The sequence below is a fragment of the Indicator indicator genome, chromosome 6, assembly GCF_027791375.1.
Source record: "Indicator indicator isolate 239-I01 chromosome 6, UM_Iind_1.1, whole genome shotgun sequence".
In the NCBI taxonomy this organism is placed as follows: domain Eukaryota; kingdom Metazoa; phylum Chordata; class Aves; order Piciformes; family Indicatoridae; genus Indicator; species Indicator indicator.
Genome location: NC_072015.1, coordinates 18198887 through 18218795, shown reverse-complemented (window position 1 = coordinate 18218795; position 19909 = coordinate 18198887). Strand labels below are relative to the sequence as shown.

At 42.0% G+C, this 19909-nt stretch overlaps 1 protein-coding gene across 1 annotated transcript in view; it reads right to left on the bottom strand.

The window, feature by feature from the left end:
• The window catches only part of MYO10 (myosin X), a 147227-nt gene that overhangs the window by 84906 nt on the left and 42412 nt on the right, over positions 1 to 19909 (bottom strand). Inside the window, exon 3 of the mRNA XM_054381938.1 lies at positions 19164 to 19322. Coding sequence (XP_054237913.1) covers positions 19164 to 19322 — 159 coding nt within the window. The remainder of the gene's footprint in view (positions 1 to 19163; positions 19323 to 19909) is intronic.

Sequence of the window (19909 nt, the reverse complement as noted above, 5' to 3'; positions counted from 1 at the left end):
CACAAAGATTTCTGAATCCCACAGAAAACTTACAACGGTCAGAGCAGTCCTAACATGAGAAGGGTTTTAAATTTATTTATTTATTAACAAAGACAGTTTACTTCAGTTAGATGCCAAACAAATGTAAATTATATAAAAAATTGTATTGGTTAAAATACACTTTTCCAAGTTAACTTAAAATTCCAAAAAACACATTTGCAATAGATGAACGAAATACAGTTTGAAATGGCTGTTTCCATGTAGAAGACAATTTGACCAAAAGAGAGGAAAGTAGAGTAAGAAATTTGCCCTACAACATTATTTTCAGGTTCTCTACACAGAAAAAGCAATGAAAAAGGAAACTGTCCTAATGCAAGATCCCATCATTAACCCTATAAACCAAACATACTAAACTAGCAGGACCACCTTGCTCTCACTCTTTTCCCTTTTGTAGATGCTTTGAGCCTATCTTTTCAAGTTTACTCCATATCCAGCAACAATTCACCTTCCATTCCCCTTTTAAGTCAAACTTCTGCATCTCCACAGTAATTCTTCTGTTTCTGACGGTCCTTTACTAACTTATGTGTTTTACCCAAGCTGCTGCTTCTCATGTAATGTCATCAATTTTATCCCATGCTCTTTTTCCCATGACCTCCTTTCACCCTCTACATTAAGGTACCCCACTGTACTTCCCAGACTTCTAGCATCTGAGACACCCCATTCCTCCTCCCTTCTTACATACACACACACAAAAATACATAGTGGATAAAAAGGTGGTGGGGAGAGGGAGGGTAGCAAAAAAGACTACTTTCAGGCTTTGCATATCTCATCCTACAGGGAGGGTGGATAACAAAGGCAAGAGCAGGCTGGAGGACTCTGTTAAAGAGTATTATGTGCTTTTCCTAAAACAAGCCTTTGATCAACAATCACAACAGAAACTAAAACCCCTTATGCTATTAAACAGGCACAAGGAGAATTCATTCCTCAATTTCTATCATTGTGTTTCTTCAATAACACCAAAAATCCACATATTCTTTGCAACCTGTTACTAAAAATGTTACAACTGACTACAGAATTAAGGTGTGTGATACAGGTACATATAATAAAAAACAGTACTTTGTCCAACTCTTTCAAGAGCACTGTCAAAACTTTCTGCTTTGGGACAGGAAAGATCTGTCTCATTACAGAAACAAAAGCATGTTTACAGATGTCTCAAAAACATTTGAGTTGTTTCTGTGCAAGTCCTGACTTTCCTGGACTCACTTAAGGAATTGATTCTGTGTCTGAAAAGGAAGGGTATAAAAAAATCCAAACCAACAACTGGGTATTAACAAGTATTATTTTCTGGGCATACCCTCAATACACGAGAAATTGGCTGACTAAGAAACTACTTATAGATTAAATATATTGAGCACTGTTCCACACAGCTTGCACATCCTCTCACACCTTTAAATTATGACAGCTACAGTAACATTACACCACCAGTGCTTTCACAGACTATGGAAAGGGAGAGAACATTTGAAAGACCACAAAACAGCTGTCAAACTTCATTATGTTTTCAACACCAAATTTCAAGGTGTCAGGATTCAAAACCTGGGGACACAAGAGTTCTCTCCACACCGCAGATACAGCCTCCATCATGTCCAGTTTTCACAGGTAAAGAGACCAACAGTAATGATGACTGAGTTTAATCTGAAGCAACAATAATTATGCCAATCACCATTAAAAAAAAAAAAAAGAGAGAAAGATGGATGAGCCATATTTTGGTGTGCTTTTTTGGGAGGCAACAGAAAGAGCAAGGGTATGCCATAAACAGGATGATAATTAAGATCCTTGTTCTTGGTAGGACCTTGATTTATCCTCTCTGTGGTAAGCATACCCCATCTTTCAGTTAGCCTCATGCTAATTTCAGTGGGACAGAATCCAGCTGTCTCTCTAAATTACAAGCTAAAATGCCTAAAGCCAAGCTCCTTTCTTAAAAACCATAATCAAAGTGAAGTACTGAACTACAAGTTTAGATGTTTTCAAGCCTTTTCTAAGATGGAAAGATCATACTCTATAATCATCCTTACATGCTTGGACTTCTGCAGCCCTCATGATGTTTGATGACTCCTGGTATGTTTCCAACTGGCCAAATTTACATCAGCTGTGTTTTTTTTCTTATCTCTAAGTTCCTTGTCAACATGCACAATATTATGACCCCTAAACTGTCATCTTTTCTTCTCAAGAGCAATTGTAGAATTGATTGCAAATTCAGCTGTTTGTAAACATACAGGCCACACTACAAATGCAATAGTTGGTTGTCACAGGGGAAGACATTCAGAAGGGATCCAGCATACAACAGAGAATGTCACTAAGAAGAGCAAGTGCCAGGCCATAGGTTTAGCTAGTTGAATCTACTGATGAATATTCAACAACATGCTGCCAGCATGCCAGCTTCAAAATTAAAGTGTGAAAGTGCTGGCTGGAGCAAAGCATCATGAAGCTTGAAGTTCAAGTTGTAACACGATAGGCTTCATGTTCCAGTTGCTGCTTCTCGTTCTGGGGTGTTGTTTTTTAGTGCTGGGGTGGTTGCTGCATGTTTGGGATGGGGGGGAAACTGGTTGATTGCTGGCTTCTGCTGCTGCCTCTGCTTTTCTGCAAAAACAGGCTAAGATAATTGTACAGTGTATAATCTCATTGAACTCCTTATCTGCATCCAGGGTTGTTTTTTGGTGTTTGTTTTTCTGTGTTACTTTCCCTTCCTTCTTGCAGGTGCAGGGGGCTCCACTTGGAAGGCAGACTGTTAAACCAGGACAGTCTATTTCTGATGCCCCAACGTGTGGCACAAAAAACAGTCAATTTTGGTAAGCCAGCCAGGAGAAAAAAGGCTTGAAATAACAAGCAGCAAGATAACAAGAGGATTCAATTAAGTCTTGTCAAAAGAATTTTGTATTTAGTTGTTGTGGGTTTTTTTCCTGTACTATGTTTGCTGTGTTGACGCATTTGCTTTCTGGGGGCAGTTGGGGCTTAATGTACTGCAGCTTGTCAAAAGACCTTATGCACTTGTGCTTGATGTGCTCTTGCTGGTACTGCTTATCACCACACTTCAACAGATTAATGCTATGATGTGTCTGTGCTGGTTACTGGCGTATTTATGAGTTGGTTACTGCACTGGCCACTTGGTGTAGATGTAATCTCACCCAATTGATGGGCCACAGCTTTTCCACAGCGGTGCAGGTCTTTCTCAAGAACGCCACTTGGAGATCTGCCCCAAGGTTGGATAACTATGAGTGGCAGGGTGTGTGGGCAAGTACCTAGGGTGATTGTCACCTCTGATTACTTGGAATTTCATCCTCAAACAAGCACAAAATCCTGACAAAGTGGTGAAAAAAAGTGGAAAAAAGTATGCTGTCAGCCCAGAGGTTCCTGACAGGCAGAAATCACTACGATGTGTTGTGATCCGGCTCATACCTACCAAGGCCTTCTCATTACTGTTGTCAAGAGCAAGAGAAGGTTTCTGATCATACAGGGAGACAAGCAGTCACTGTGGCTACTCAAATCACAACAGCAGGCATGGCAGCTGCTCCAGAAAACCAGCCTACACCAGTATCGGTTGCCCCTGTATGGAAGAAGAAATATACAAGGAAAGGAGTTCATCTGGCAAAGGATGAGTCAGGGCTATCACAGGAACAAAAGGAAAAGCCAGGGGTAGTCACTGGGTCTTTATCTCTGGCATTGAGAGACAGCCAAGAGCAAACGGTGGATGAAATGACTAGCAGGATCCAGCAATATGAGGAAGGTCTCTTTTCCTTTGTACAGTGTTTCACCTGTGAAGGAACTGCCCCAGGTGGTCAAGAGAATCCAAGAGAACGTCCTATTCCTCACGTGTATGGTCCTGTATTTCATCTATTTGGAGCAGACACTTCCCTGTCCAAGAGAGAGAATCTGGGAGGTACACACCATGCTGTTCCCTGTGGTTCTACTTATGTGACCATGGGGAGGACATGAGGAAGTGGGATGGAAAACCTACTTCAGTCCTAGCTGTGCAAGTGTGTGAGCTACAAGGAAATTCTCCCCAGAAGAACACTGCCCCAGTTTGTTTCCAGTGGAAAGTCACCCAAAGAGAGCAGACAAATTGATACTGCTTCTGACCCTCTTGAAAAGATTTCCAAAGCACCTTCATCAAATGCAGGTGATTCCAGTGAGAATTAGAGGGACCCTGTCTCCAACCAGATGAGGGAGAGGAACAATTGGGTTTACTGGACTATATGGATCCAATGGCTTGGCAAGTTGAACCCACAAGAGTGTAAAGCTTTAGTAGATGCAGGCACGCAGTGTACTCTGATGCCATCAAACTATGAGGAGTGGAATCCATCTGCATTTTTGGTGTGACAGGGGGATCCCAACTGCTGGAAGTGTGAGAAACTGAGCACCATAACTTTAACCATGGTTTGCTTTCACTTGGAGGGGTGGAAGGAAAGGGGTTTTTTGTTCTTTTCCCTCCTGTCTTAGAGGCAGGGAAGCTCCACGTGGAAGGCAGACTATTAACCGTGGACAGCCACCAGGCAGCTGCCTACATCCAAGACCCACCTGATAAATGTTCTCTTTGTCGTTGCTTCTGAGAAGTGTCTTCTCAGACATGTGTACACTACTTAGCTGCACTTTCCCATGTGCTTCAGTCCATGATTTAAGTGCAGCTGTCTCTTCTACCAAATACTTCCCTGATGGCCTTTTTCCCTTCCTGTGCTGAGCACAGATCAAATCCAAGCCATAAGGGACAAAAGCATTTACAAAGCCAGACTTCATGCTTGTTTTCACTGGTACAATTCATAAGAGAATTTTGGAATAATTGTGGGATTTTTTAAATTTATTTTTAATATGTGAATTCAGATGGTCCAAGGCAACTGCTAGGCATACCCTATTAGATGCACCCTTGTCTGTTATGTTGACCCTTCAATCTAGCTAAAGTGCCCTTAAGCTTCCCTTGGTACAAGAATAATAACACTGTACTCTTCCCAAGGACCTCCAAGGACAAAGGCTATGCTACCTCTTCATGAAAAGAGTGGCATTGTGCAACTCAGCTACCTTAACTTCTAAACCAAGTGAATCCTTCCACTCCCTATGGCTTCAACCTTGCACATTCACAAAGTCCTTGTTCTAGGCAGCTAAATGAACCTGCCTAGATCTATTTCTTAAGGGTTAAAAACTGAGTACTGGTCATCTTAGCTGCCAACAGTGTACAGGGGCAGTCACATCTTTCAGCTTAACTCCACAGAAAGATCAGGGATTGTGAAAGACATGCACAAAACTCTTCACAGGTTAAGAAATACACCCACACCCTAATCTCATCTTATTTTCCTATCAATTTTCTTCTACTGATCAGAATGCTTCATGTAGATGGAGATTAAAAGTTCCTGAAAAAAAACCCAAACAGATGGGAAATATGAAAACAATATAAAGAAAAGCTGATAAAAGAGGATTGTTACAACCAAAGGTAAAAAACAGAATAACAGACAATAATTTTGATGTCAGATAGACAGCTTCCCTTATTTAATAATTTCAGATGTTTCTGACAGTTTTTCTGCTGTATAAAAAAGGCCAAAGTCTCCCTGTTTTTATTGCTTTTTGACTAATACAATACAACCTCTGCCATGTAGCAGTCCTATCTACTGGACATCAGGATAATGATCTTTTGTGCATTGTCTATTTACATAAACAGTTATGGAAGAGTATCTCTCTTCACCATTGCCAAGTGGAGAGAGGAAGTGACCTCCTGAACAAAACCCTCCTGATTTATCAGAATGAGACACTGATTTTTGTCATTTTCAGTGCTGTGATACAGCATGTGAATCTGAGTTTGCACATCACACTGTAGCAATCTATGTGTACAATTGCACAGCTTAACTCCAAGTGATCTCTAGCTCACATCACAAAAGCCCCCACAAGAAGCAGAAACTCCATAGCTCAGCTTGCCACTTCAAATGGCACGTGGCTACACACTAGTTCTTCCTTCTGCTTTGTTATTGCACAGTGCTCAAATGAGCCTTTCAAAGCTGTCTGAAGGTCTAGCTGACCCTCCAGCAAGGAGAATTAAAAAAAAAAAAAACCAATAGAAGTCTTCTTCCTTCCTATAGATTAATCTTGGGAAGATGAGGGGGTTTTTCACAGAAATCATGCAAATGAAAAAGTTGGTAGATGATATACCAAAAAAGCAGTCTCTGCAACACTGAAGAAATATTTTTATTATAAACTCTGGAGATCTGTTTCAGTCTGCTTGTGAGTACTTTACATACCAATATCCAGATTTCCATAACTTCCATGATCCCTTAATATTTTAAGGCTTCCTCTTTTTTTTTTTTTTCCCAGAGGAGAGCATTTTAATTGCATTTTAACAGAGCATGAAAACAGAAACTGAAAGCCAGAACAGCCAGGTAGTTTGCTGGATGACATCGAACTGCTGCCAAACAGCCATAGGTCTAGAAATCAGCACTGAGATAGTAAAAAGTATTAGTAGTCAAAAATCTGATAATGGAACTTTTAGACTTCCTTTTAAAAGGAAATATTGACAGACATCAAAAAGAGATAGCTGGAACTGCTAGAGAGAAATGGATGACATCTTTTAAAATAGTAACAGCCTGGCTATGAATTAATTGTCCATTTATAAAGGTAAACAACAGCGATAAAAGTAATTTAATTCATTCTCAAATGCATTTTCTGTGGCCTTTCTAGTATTAAACTGTTGAAGTATGTGAATAAGGCAGTTGGACAGTGCAGCACAAGCAATACATTTTGTGCAGCTTCCTTTGCAGTCAAAGACTAACTTGTGCAAAGAAAACATTTGCTAGCAGCAGACAAGCAGCTTAAGTTTCAGAGTCCAAATTTCTGCCCTCCTTTAAATGCCTTTCAGGACTGGGCGCAACAAAACTTACAGAAAGGAGTCAAATCTTACCTGCAAGTGAGGCAAAGCTGCCCACAGAAGCGTTTGGTACCATTTGCAAAAGGGACTAAACAGCCCTAAGGTGCCGTCAGTATTTAACACAAACTAGTGAAAAATCTTCCTTCTGATTCTGCACTCTGGTCTACTTTCTGTTTTCAGCCCACAGATTGAGCAGTGACATTCAATAAAGAATTGGAAGAAAAAAAAAAAAAAAAAACAAGCCTTCCTATCTAAGAAGACATTAGCAATAAAATACCAGCACCAATGGCAAAACTTGCACAAGATGATCTATTTCTGCTTTGCAGTTTTCAAAACTCAGGGAAGTCGACAGAAATTGACCCTGTTTGACCATATATGTATTTTTTATTCTTCTACCAACAAACCCAATGAGAAGAAAACTACCGGTACAGAGCACACAGAAAGAATGATTTATAAAAATGTTTTAATAAAACTCCTTTGTCACCCCATCTGTTTCACTGAAACAGTCCACTGATGATGGAGGGCAAGCTCCCTAATGCAACAGTAGGTTACCAACAAGTACCTAATGTGCTGCTAACTGCAATGCATTTGTGCAGCCTTTGCCTTCGTGGTAGTGTACTCAATCACACAGATCTTTCTGAGCAGCTCCCTTCTTACTGGTATCACCTTGATCACAATATCTCAGTCCAAAATATATGCTAATATCTGAAAATATGCACCCTCTAAACCCCCAGTATTTTCATCTGGGGGGGAAAAGTTCAGGCAAATGTTCTTTACGGTTGTTGTTATTATTATTAGCAGTGCCACAAGTTCCACCACAATTCCTCTATGGAAAATTCGTAAGTTGGTTAACCAATCAATTGCATTTGTTTACTTCCCATATCATTACAGCTATATTCTACTTCAAATATGTATTATAAAAAGGAAAACAAATTAAAAAATAATGATAATTTGCCTTTGACAGATAATTGTTGATATATGTAGCTGATCATCCTTTAGAAATAGCAATCACCAGAAATAAATTCCACTAGATTTCCAGTTAAAAGCCTGTTGTGTTTATATAGATCTTTGTCTGCTGCTCTCTAGTAACAGATGTGAAGCAGAAGCTGTAATTAATGCTTGGAGACAGGAACTCATTTTGAACTACATTTTGAAAACATTATCTTATGTGAGTAAGCATAGCATGCTAATTATGGAGGTTAGTAGCTATGTGTAGATATTTGTCATGCACTCTTATTAATCACATTGTCTGCTCTCAGCACCTGCACTAAAGCAGATGGCAGAGAGAATTTTCCCCATCTTCCCAGTATCATAAGAAGGCGTGAAAAAACCTGTGATTCATCAGCACACTTTAAAATTTTCTTTATTGTAAAAGCAGAGCAATTAAATAAACAGCAGTTTCCTCAGTGACCATAGAGCAGTTCACACTAACCAGTTACTTGCCGTGGAGAGGAACTGTGCAACCAGAGCTGGGCTGCTGACAGGACCAGAATAAATGTAGGCTGAGGAGATAGTGTAATAACTAAGAATTTGATCTAAATGTACATGCACAATATTTATATATGTTTTATGGTACTAATTAATGACAGAATTTGTGCATACCATTGTTTGGTTTTCTTAGTCAGTGACCCAGACTTACTTATACCATGGAGTACAAAAGAACAAAGACCAAGGGTGCTGAGCTGCTCAGGATGGTGCATGGGTCCTTAAATCATATTCTTTTCAGGTTTGGGGTTTGCAGGGAGTGCAGAAGCTTTTCCTTTTAAGAAATCAGTCATAGTTTTTGTTTTCATAAGTAAAGACGTTGGGGCTATTGTCTTCTGCTGATCTTCCTTTGTCTGCCTCCAGGTACAATTTGTGTCAATGGTAGAGGCCATCTGAACAGGAGTGCTTTCAAATGTATGAATTATGTCTGTCTGTATTTTAATTAACCATGACTTTAGTATGCCCTGCTGTTTCCTCATTATAACATGCAGCAACACTTGCTTCACACTGACCATCATAACATGGCATGGAGCAACTGCACTGAATCTGAAATGAGTTTCACTGTCCTTAGGAAAAAAAAAAGAATATGCAAAACCCTAGACAAATAAGGCACAGAAAACAACTGACCTAGATACTAAAGTGTCTGTGTCTGTAAACAGAATCTGAACACCCCCGACACACACCCCGACAGTGATTATTGATTAATACTGCACAAACATCAACTACTGCCTCAGGGAACCTTTATGACTTTGAGAGAGATAAATTAACTAATTACTCCAAGTTTAACAAACTGAAACTGAACATGCTGGTAAAGTAAATAAAGACAAACAGACTTAAAATTCAATGCATGAATAACTGAATATGTCTTTTAAGAACGGATAACTGAGTATTCAGTGTCATGAGGTGGTTAGGAGCTCTGCATGCAACTTTTTCAGAGATGAAAAAACTTTTCCCATTTAACACTTCAAAAAAAAAAAAAAAGTTGCTTCCTAATTCAAGTTGTTTGATGTTTGTTGCTACAGCTGAAGAAAGAAAGGAAGCCAGTTGTGAAAACTGAGCTCATAATTACCATCATCCTCCAAGCTCTGTTGTGGATGTGGTTGGTACAGCACTGTAAGTCTATGTGGCTGGTATAGAAGTTTTTATATACAAACCCCATAAATGGTTATAATCATTAGTAGGCAAGCTGCAGTCCTAATTTGAAAGTGTGCAAAAATAGGTTATGTTCTCTTTCACTCTTCCTGGCCACCACACCCATCTGATGGACTACCTGGAGGCTACTCTCCCCATGACAGGAGGGTGACCAAGGAACTGCCATGTCACATCTGACTCCACACAGCATGCCTCTCTGGGCATAGCCACACGTTCTCCACTTAAACAAGGACAGGCAAAGTGTCACATCACAACCACTTCAGTCAGCAATGGGCCTACTTGGAACTTCAGAGTTTAATTCAAAAGGAAATAACTAATCAGATATGTTTTGAAATGGGTGTATTGCTTGAACTCAAGCAAACAAGGGTGGATCTGACAGCGAAAAACTCTGTAATGACCTGCACAATGCATACTACAGTTATTTCCAACCTGCTTCTCACCTCAGCAAAAGCTGCTCTCTAATCCTCTGGTCTGCTCTTCTGAAATTTGCTCCCTTGCATCAGTAACTAACCACTGGCCACAGAGACAAGACAACCACACCTCATCCCAGACCCAACTCAAACACTGTAATTTGTGTGTCTTGCAGCACACTCCATGTGGTGTGGTTTATGGTGTCCTTTCCAAGGCTAAGTCAGTCTCCTTTGCAACGTGTACTTAACTAAAAGCAAACCAGAATCAACAGCTTCGGGAACAACTTGCCTTTGAACAGTGACAAGAACAGCTGCTGCAGCACTTTACCCCTCCATATCACATGCCCCTTGCTGGCCCTCCTTAAGAAGCAACAAAATCCCTCATTCACCTTCACAAAAGGCTCCCTTTTTGAACATGGGCACCTTCCACTTTTAGTATTAGTGTTTATCTTTCCATATTTTGTCACACACCAGCCTAGAACACAAGCCAGCCTGAGCATCCGAAGAGAAGCACTAAACCTTGCATGCTGATGTCCAGAAGCTGGACCTCCATATCATGTTTTCACTGATGGAGCAAAATGGAGAAGGAAGTAGCAATGAAAATCCCTGCACTATATGATCACTGCCATCCTAACTTTGGTCATTTCCTGGACAATAAAAATGGTGACAGCCCAAAAGCAAACTTCTAGCTAAATGCAGCATTAACCAAGAAATCTGACAAAAAAAAAAAAAAAAAAAAGAGATAGAAGACAGCTGTAAGCAAGGGGTTGTGCATTCCATACTTCTCACAGCACAAAAAGGGAAACCATGTACTCTTCGTACTGGGTCCGGTCCTGATCAACATCTTCATCATGACATTGATGAGGGGACAGAGAGTCTGCTCAGCAGGTTTGCTGATGATACCAAACTGGGAGGCTTGGCTGATACGCTGAAGGCTGTGCAGCCATTCAGTGAGACTTGGACAGACTGAAGAGCTGGGCAGAGAGGAACCTAATGAGGTTCAACAAGGATAAGTGCAGAGTCCTGCATCTGGGAAAGAATAATAAACTGCACCAATACAGGTTAGGAGGTGATCTGCTAGAGAACAGCCTCGTGGAGAAGGACCTGGGAGTCCTGGTGGATAACAACTTATCCATGGGTCAGCAATGTGCCCTTGTGGCCAAGAAGGCCAAGGGAATCCTGGGGTGCATTAAGAGGAATGTATCCGGCAGGTAGAGGGAGATTCTCCTCCCCCTCTACTCTGCCCTGGTGAGACCTCACCTGGAATATTGTGTCCAGTTTTCGTCTCCTCAGTTCAAGAGGGGCAGGGATCTGCTGGAGAAAGTCCAATGGAGAGCTACCAGGATAATCAAGGGCCTGAAGCATGTGCCTTATGAAGAAAGGCTGAGAGATGTGGAGATTTTTAGTCTGGAGAGGAGATGACTAATGATCTAATAAATGAATATAAATATCTGAGGGCTGGGTGTCAAGAAGGAAGGGACAGGCTCTTCTCACTTGCGCCCTGTGATAGGACAAGGGGCAATGGATGTAAAGTACAGCACAGGAAGTTCCGTCTCAACATGAGGAAGAACTTCTTTACTGTAAGAGTCACAGAGCACTGGAACAGGCTCCCCAGAGAGGTTGTGAAGTCTCCTTCTCTGGAGACCTTCAAGACTCATCTGGATGTGTTACTATGCAAACTGTGCTCAATTATATGGTCCAGCGCTGGCAGGGGGGTCGGGCTTGAAGATCTCCAGAGGTCCCTTCCAACCCCTAATATCCTGTGATCCTGTGGTTTGGGTTGAAAGGGACCTTAAAGATCACCTGGTTTCAATTTCCCTTCCATGGGCTTGGACATCTTCCACTAGATCAGCTTGCTCACAGCCCCATCCAACCCGGCCTTGAACGCTTCCAGGCATGGGGCACCCACAGCCTCTCTGGGCAACTTGTTTCAGCACCTCACTTCTCTCATAGTGAAAAATTTCTTCCTTACATCTGTTCTAAATGCACCCTCTTTCAGTTTAAAGCCACTACCCCTTGTCCTATCACTACATGCCCTTGTACAAAGTCCCTCTCCAGCTTTCTCATAAGGCCCCATTTAGGTATGGGAAGGCTCCGATATGGAAATTCAGGTAAAAAGTATCAGAAGACAATGTCAGCAGACTTGACACTGATACAAAAAGATGGTTGCACATAGGCAAGCCTTTTGTCATTCACCTTCCTCCTAACAGCACCAATTCAGCTAAGAGCCTCACCTCATAAACTGTAGAGCCAGGCATCATTCAGACTATGAACATAATCTGCATACCAAATAAATTGTCTTTCCTCTCAAGGAAATGGCAAGAAATACAGAAAATCCTCTGCTGAACCTTTATGGCAGCAGTAAGGAAAGTCACAGATATCAACAGCAAGTATCTTTAGAGTATTAATTAGGAAATAGTGAAGAGTTTAGGAATGATTACATGACAAAAATTTTATCAAGTAAAATAAAATTAAATTGAACTCAAACATCTGAAGATACTTACTTAAATGCTCATTGCTGGAGAAACAGCTTCTTGGATACAGACACACAGTAGTTAACAGTGGAAGATTTACATAAACACTCTTCCTCAGAAAGCAATTTAAAAACGTTTCTTTTAATTGTTTCTTCTGTATTTTTCAAAGTATAGACACTTCACATTACAATTTAGTATACTTTGTGCATGTGTGAAGAAGCAAGCCTCAAAACTTACATCCTAATTAAGTGCATTCCTTGCTTCCCAGTCTCACTGACTGAGGAAGTGAGGAAAGAAACAAATAGCTCCTAGATTCAAGAACCACACTAATACTAACACTATACTACAGGCATATAACTCAAAACCACAATAATACTAACACTAATGCTACAAGCATATAACTCAATAAAATGCCAGCATACACCTTTGCATACTATTCCCCATTAGCTCAGGATATGGACAACATAGTGCACAGAGCTGAAGTAAAGAGGACCCTGTAAGCTAGAAGTCAGGACACAGAATTACATACTGGCTTATATTTGGGAATGGCAAGAAGTCTTCCAGTGGGATGATCAGATCCCTAAGTTCAGATTGAAGAGGTGCACATGCCTTCCTGATTTACCGTTACCAGACAACAGACAGATACTGCCAAGATACCAAGGTAGATACAAGAGACAGAATGTGTACTACAATGACGGAACAATTCCTGACCAAATGAGATGACGTTTTGGAGGGTTGGGAGAAGGCAAATAAACAACGTGGAAAGTTTTGATTGCTTCTGGTGTGGACTTCAGTGGCTTCTACTGTCCTGGACAAGAACTAGTCCAGTCCAAAAGCAGGACCAGGAACCTAATTTGAAAGACGTTGGAGTGCTGGTGGACAGCAAGTTCTCCATGGAACAACAATGTGCTCTTGTGGCCAAGAGAGCCAATGGGATCCTGGGATGTATCAAGAAAGGCGTTGTGCTGGTTTGAGGCCAGCCAGAACATCTCTTGCCCCGAAAGGGACAAAAGAATGACACACACAAACGGATTGGAGAGTGATGGAAAAAGTTTAAATGGAAAAACTAATTGGTGAAGCTACAGAAAACTACAAACTACAAAGCATAGTGGAAAAGAACATCCTAAAGCATACAGAACCCCCTCACAGAATTCCCAAAAGCTTCCCTTCCTCTCACCTGAGGGTCTACCCAATCCCTCAGGGCTCTTCCTTTCCCCCCCTCCTACTGCTAGGCAAGTCTCAGGCTGGCCAGGTCTGAGACTGCCCCCCCCTCCATTCTCCTCCTGGCATTAGGCCTAGACAGGCCTAAGAGGCCTTGAGGATACTCCCCCGGCATTACCCGATAAGAGAGGACATCTCCCATGGGAGCAGAGAGGGAAGAAAGAGGAAGAGGATGACTCTGCAGATGGCCTTATAGGGCGCAGGATTTATGGGTAGAAATACACCGTTTCCTGTGTCCACCCCTCTGGGTGGGCACCCAGGACACCAGAGGTGTATCTCATGTAGCAGTGGCAGGGGGCATCCAGCCTAAACTGCCACAGGTGTGTCCAGCAGGTCTAGGGAAGTTCTTCTACCTCTCTACTCTGCCCTGGTAAGACCACACCTGGAATACTGTGTCCAGTTTTGGGCTCCCCAGTTCAAGAGAGACAGAGACCTGCTGGAGAGAATCCAACCAAGAGCCATGAGCATGATTAGGGGATTTGAGCATCTCACCTATGAAGAGAGACTGAGATCCCTGGGGCTGTTTAATCTTGATAAGAGAAGGATGAGAGGGGATCTGATCAATGTCTATAAATATCTTAGGGGTGGGTGTCAGGAGGAGGGGGCCAGGCTCTTTTCAGTGGTTCACAGTGATAAGACAAGGAACAATGGGTTCAAACTAGAACATAGAAGATTTCACCTCACCATGAGGAGAAACTTCTTTACAGTGAGGGTGACAGAGCACTGGAACAGGCTCTCCAGGAGGGTTGTGGAGTCTTCTTCTCTGGAGACTTTCAAAACCCACCTGGATGCATTCCTGTGCGGACTATCCTAAGTGATCCTGCTCTGGCAGGGGGGTTGGACCTGATGATCTCTTGAGGTCCCTTCCAACCTCTGATATACTGTGAGACTGTGATAATTTCTTCAGTTGCAAGTGGGCCTTCAACAAAGCTACACTACATGCACCTTTCTATCTGTTGTTTTTTTTTTAACCTCACACATTATGTCAGATTTGCAGAGATCAGCCTCTGAGACCAGCCAAGATCAGCATCTGGAGCCAAACCCTCCCCACAGCAGTTGGGCAGAGCTCAGCAGATGTGGTCTTTTTTCTCCCCAAAGCCAGGTTCCATGTGGGAAGTGGAGCTATCCCCCTCACCAAAGTAGCCACTCTGGAGAGAGAGGCCAGTGAGGCATGGGCAGAGCTGCAGCCTCAGGAGCCCAGGGATCACAGAACCCTGCATACCAAACAAGGTCGAACATGAGGGGGTGTGATGAGTCATCTGGGCATGTTGTGGCAGTTTGCATGGTTAGTCACAAGGGCAGGAACAGCTATGGCTGCAATGGCAGACAAAAGCTGTTGGCAAAAGAAACGTGGCAACCCAGAGAGTGGTCCCACAAAAACAGGTAGATGTCCAGGCCCCTGGCTGCAGGGAGTGCCCAAGCCTTTCACTTGCAATGGCAGACGGCAGAGGCAACACCTGCATTCACTGCAAAGAGGTAAACTGTCTACTGGCTGAAAGGGGAGGCCAAAAGGCTGAGGACTATTAAGGAAGTGTGAAAGGGTGACAGACTGGTGGAGCCAGAATCTGCCTTCCTTGAAACAGTTCCAACTGGTGCAGAGAGCTAAGGATGCAGAGGGCTCCCCATCCTCTCTCCAGCTCGCTGCATGGGCTGACTTAGAGGATAGGGAACAATGGTGACAAGTTCCTGAAAGGTGCAGTAGGCATGTCACCTCAGTACCTATCCCAGCTCCAGAGGTGCCCTTGCAAAAAAGATACAGTGCTATGCAGGGAGAGTCAAATACCAGAGAGGATGAAGATTCACCTAACTCAGTGGAGCTGCCAGTACTAAGTCAGACCAAGCCTTATTATCAAAACTGCCTCAGTAAAGAAAAAGTGTCTGTAAGACACCAAGCCTGGTAGCAACAGGGGGAAAAGGATCCTGGGACAAAAGGGGGAAAAGGATCCTGGGACAAGAATTAGCAGGTCTTATAGAGAGACTTTAAACTAGATTCATAGGGAAATGGGGATGAAACAAGGCTTGCCAGAGAAGAGCCTGGACATGGCATACCAGTGCTAGGACCTACCCCCAGGAATCCCAGACTCTGGAAGTAAGAGAGAAAGCCTGGAAGAAGGAGGAGTCTACACTGGTCAGTGAGGACTGGGTTAGAGATCATTTGAGTAAGCTGAGCATACATAAATTCATGGGTCCCAATGGGATGCACAAATAAGTGCCAAGAGAGATGGCTGATATTGTTGCTCTACCACTCTCCATCATCTTTGAAAGATGATGGGGAATGGGAGAGGTGCCTAAGGGCTGGAGGAAAGCCAGTGTCACTCCAGTCTTCAAAAATAGTAAGAAGGTGGACCTAGGAAACTACAGACCAAACAGCCTGGTCTGCCAGCCAGACACCTCCATCCCTGGAAAGGTGATGGAGCAGCTCATTCCAGAGGTCACCTCTAGGCACAAGGAAGAAAATAAGGTTATCAGGAGCAGCCAACATGGATTTACCAAGGGCAAGTCATGCTTGACTAATCTGATAGCCTTCTACAATGGTGTGACTGAATTGGTGGATGCAAGGAGAGCAGTGGATGCTGTCTTCCTTGACTTTAGTAAGGCTTTTGACACTGTCTCCCATAACATCCTCAAGGAAAAGCTCAGGAAGTATGGCTTAGAAGAGAGGATGGTGAGATGCACTGAAACTGGCTAAACAACAGAGTCCAGAGGGTTGTGATCAACTGCACAGGCTCTAGCTGGAGACCTGTAGCTAGTGGTGTTCCCAGGGATCACTGCTGGGTCCAGTCTTGTTCAACATATTCATCAATGATGGAGTGTACCCTCAAAAAATTTGCCAGTGATATAAAACTGGAAAGAGTGGCTGACACACCAGAAGGCTCTGCTGCCACTGAGAGGCTTGGACAGACTATACAGCTAGGCAAATACGAACCTAATGAAGTTCAGCAAGTGTAGAGTCCTGCACCTGGGGAGGAATAACACCATGCACCAGTACTGGTTAGGGGTTGACCTGCTAGAGAATACCTCTGCAGAGAAGGAGCTTGGAGTCCTGGTCGATAAGAAGTTATCCATGGGACACAAATGTGCCCTGAAGGCCAAGGCGACCAATAGTATACTTGGATGCATTAAGAAGAGTGTGTCCAGCAGACTGAGGGAGGTTCTCCTCCCCCTCTACTCAGCCCTAGCTAGGCCACATCTGGAATATTGTGCCCAGTTTTGGGCTCCCCAGTTCTTGAACCACTGGAAAGAGTTCAACGCAGGGCTAGAAGGGTGATTAGGGGACTGAAGCAGCTCTCTTATGAGGAAAGAACGAGAGACCTGGGGCTGTTTGGAGAAGATTGAGAGGGGACCTTATCAATGTCTACCAATATCTGAAGGGTGGCTGTCATGTGGATAGAGCCAGTCTCTTTTCAGTGATACCCAGGGATAGGAAGAGGGGCAATGGATGTAAACTCAATCACAGGGAATTGCATCTCAACATAAGAAAAAAATTTCTTTCCAGTGAAGGTGACAGCACTGGACAGGCTGCCCAGAGAGGTTGTGGAGTCTCCTTCTCTAGACATCTTCAAAACCCACCTGGATGTGTTCCTTTGTGACCTGCCTTAAGCGGTTCTGCTTTGCAGGGGTGTGGGACTCAATGATCTATGGATGTCCCTTCCAACCCCAAGCATTCTACAATATTACAAAATACTGTTGAACTGTTCAATTGAAGAGTTAGAGAGATTTTGGTTTGGCATGGTTCTTTTTGCAATGACAGCATCTTCTCCTACAACATATGCTCATATATGTATGAAGTTTCATACAATTACTCAAGCTATTTAATTGTCTTTTCTTGAAGTTTCTGTTCCTGGAGCCCTGTCCTGATAAAATACTATCACTGGCACAACGTGAGCAGGGTGCCAATGAGGAGAACAGCAAGGCTTTCCTATGGATTTCAAAACACTTCTATTTTTTTTTTCAACCAGCTTTTTGATCATTTTCCAGGCAAGGCAGTCTCTGAAGAGTAAGCAGTAAAACTACAGAAACTGAAGGGACAATGAGTACTCAGCAGAAACTGAAGATCTGTCATCACTAATAGTACACAAACCTGTTTCTCTAGAAACATACATGGCACTGAACACCAAGTACTAGAATACCCTACACTTGCCTCGACAAGCTAAGAAATAAGCTAGGACATGTTGCTTGAGAATAAGGCCATTCTTTGCCTCTTCAAAAAAATCACCTCCTTTCACACACATGCTTTTTAAAAAGGGGAAGTGTCCTCCATCTGAGTACACATAATGGCTCAGAACACTTTTTTTTTTTTTTAATTTTAACACACATTGAGTAATATATTATAAACTAATAACACTGGTGGAAAGCTAAACTCTTACCCAGTACCTATTTTCCCCTGCACATGTATGATATATGCTATTCATTTTTTGTTTACTGATTTTTCTGAACCACAGAATGATTCATTTGTTTTGAGGTAAAAGAAAAACCAAACAAAAACCCCCAAAACATAAAAAACTAATGCAAAGACTTTTGTAAAGAGATCTACCTCAAAATTTAGGATTCTCTGTACTTGCCACTTGAAAGGTAATGTGCAAAGGAACAAAATTTCCTGGCACCTTTTTTTTTTTTTGCTTGTTGTTATAAATAAACTTCCAAATACAGGGAAAGTTTATTTTGACATTAGGAGATGTTCATGTTTAAAAATAAAGAAGCCAAACTTAATGGGTGAAGCTTGGAACAAGGCATGTATATAGACAAATCAAGGGCCCAGAGAGGTGATGTAAAAATTATTTATGTTCTGCAATTATTAATTAAAAAATTAATAAACAAGCAAACAGAAACACCAGCCACTGAACTACTGAAAAGTGAAATTTCACAATCTGTAACAGCCACTAATATTCCTTGTATCATTCTCACATTTAGTGTAGCTTCAGAATCAGGAAATATTTGCATCTAGTCAGTTCAAGATTGACAACAATATTTAAAGAGCAGGAAAATCTGATCACAAATACCTTCATTACAGAGATGTGTTGACCAGTTCCTAGTTTTTGAAGCTCGTAACTGCCTGTTCTCATACATGCCAGACTCCTACTACATGTATTTAATGGCAATCATCTTGGCAATGGTAATACCATTCCCTCTCTACTACAATAGAAAAGGGGAAGCAGATCAAAATCAGATCTTGGCCTGATGTGATCTCAAATGGCATTCACAGACTAAATCCCACCACATCCTCTCTGGTGACATACACAGCATGTGCTGCTGGGACAGAGAGTCTAAAGAAGAGAAAAAGGAGAGGCCTTTATACGACCCTGTCACTGGAAGTATAAAAGCTTAGGTAGCATGCCCATTTTTCCAAGAGATTGCTTGGCCAGCCCTGAGCTACTTTCTCCTTCCATTATTGTTTGTGAGAAGTCACTAGATCATGCACGCTTCTGCTCTGTGTGGATACACAGAGAACTGGAGAACATCAAGAGATGAAATACTATAGAACAGCACTTACACATTCAAAAACATTCTGTCTGGGTAATTTTCTTAATTTTAGAAGAAACTTACATATATTTTATCTTGCTGATATCTCTGGAATAAGTTGTGCATAATGGAGCCCTCATGGAGATCTACAAGTGCTGCCATGTCTTCCACGCTCTCTGTGCTTGTTTGATGCATAGGTGTTACTTTTTGGTGTGTGATGGTGCTCTGTTTATAAGTGAATACCTGAAAGAGGAGAAATAAACAAAATATAATAGTCAGAGCACACATTCATAAATTCCTGAGAACGGAAATTTCATACCCATTCATTTTTCCTATCCAGTTTATCAGTGTGCAGACTTCTAAAATATAATAGCCTGCCAGTCATACCTTCCAAAGCTACTCTGACAAAACGGAAGAACCAAATACGTACATAGGGGTCATACAAAACTAGCACATACTGACAACGCACCGAGGACTATAAGGTCTTTTCCTTTATAAGGTTAAATGTAATCTTGTTTCACTCTGCACTTCTGCTAGACTTTATTAGGGGAAAAATAAACCAATCAATAACTTCCCACAAAAAATCCAAAACCAATCAAACAAACCCCCACCCCTCAGAGTAACCCCCACGTATACTCAAATTACTCTGGGAGGAAAGCAACAAAGTAAAATTATTGCTCCAACAGGCTGCAAGTGTTTAAATGTTTAATCTTAAATTCACTTAACTATTTCCACTCAATTCTATAGTCAGGACTGCTATTGGATTAGGTCATTATTCCTAACGTAAGTACATGTTATGTTCAGGTGTTGCATCCATTTGGAAATGAAGA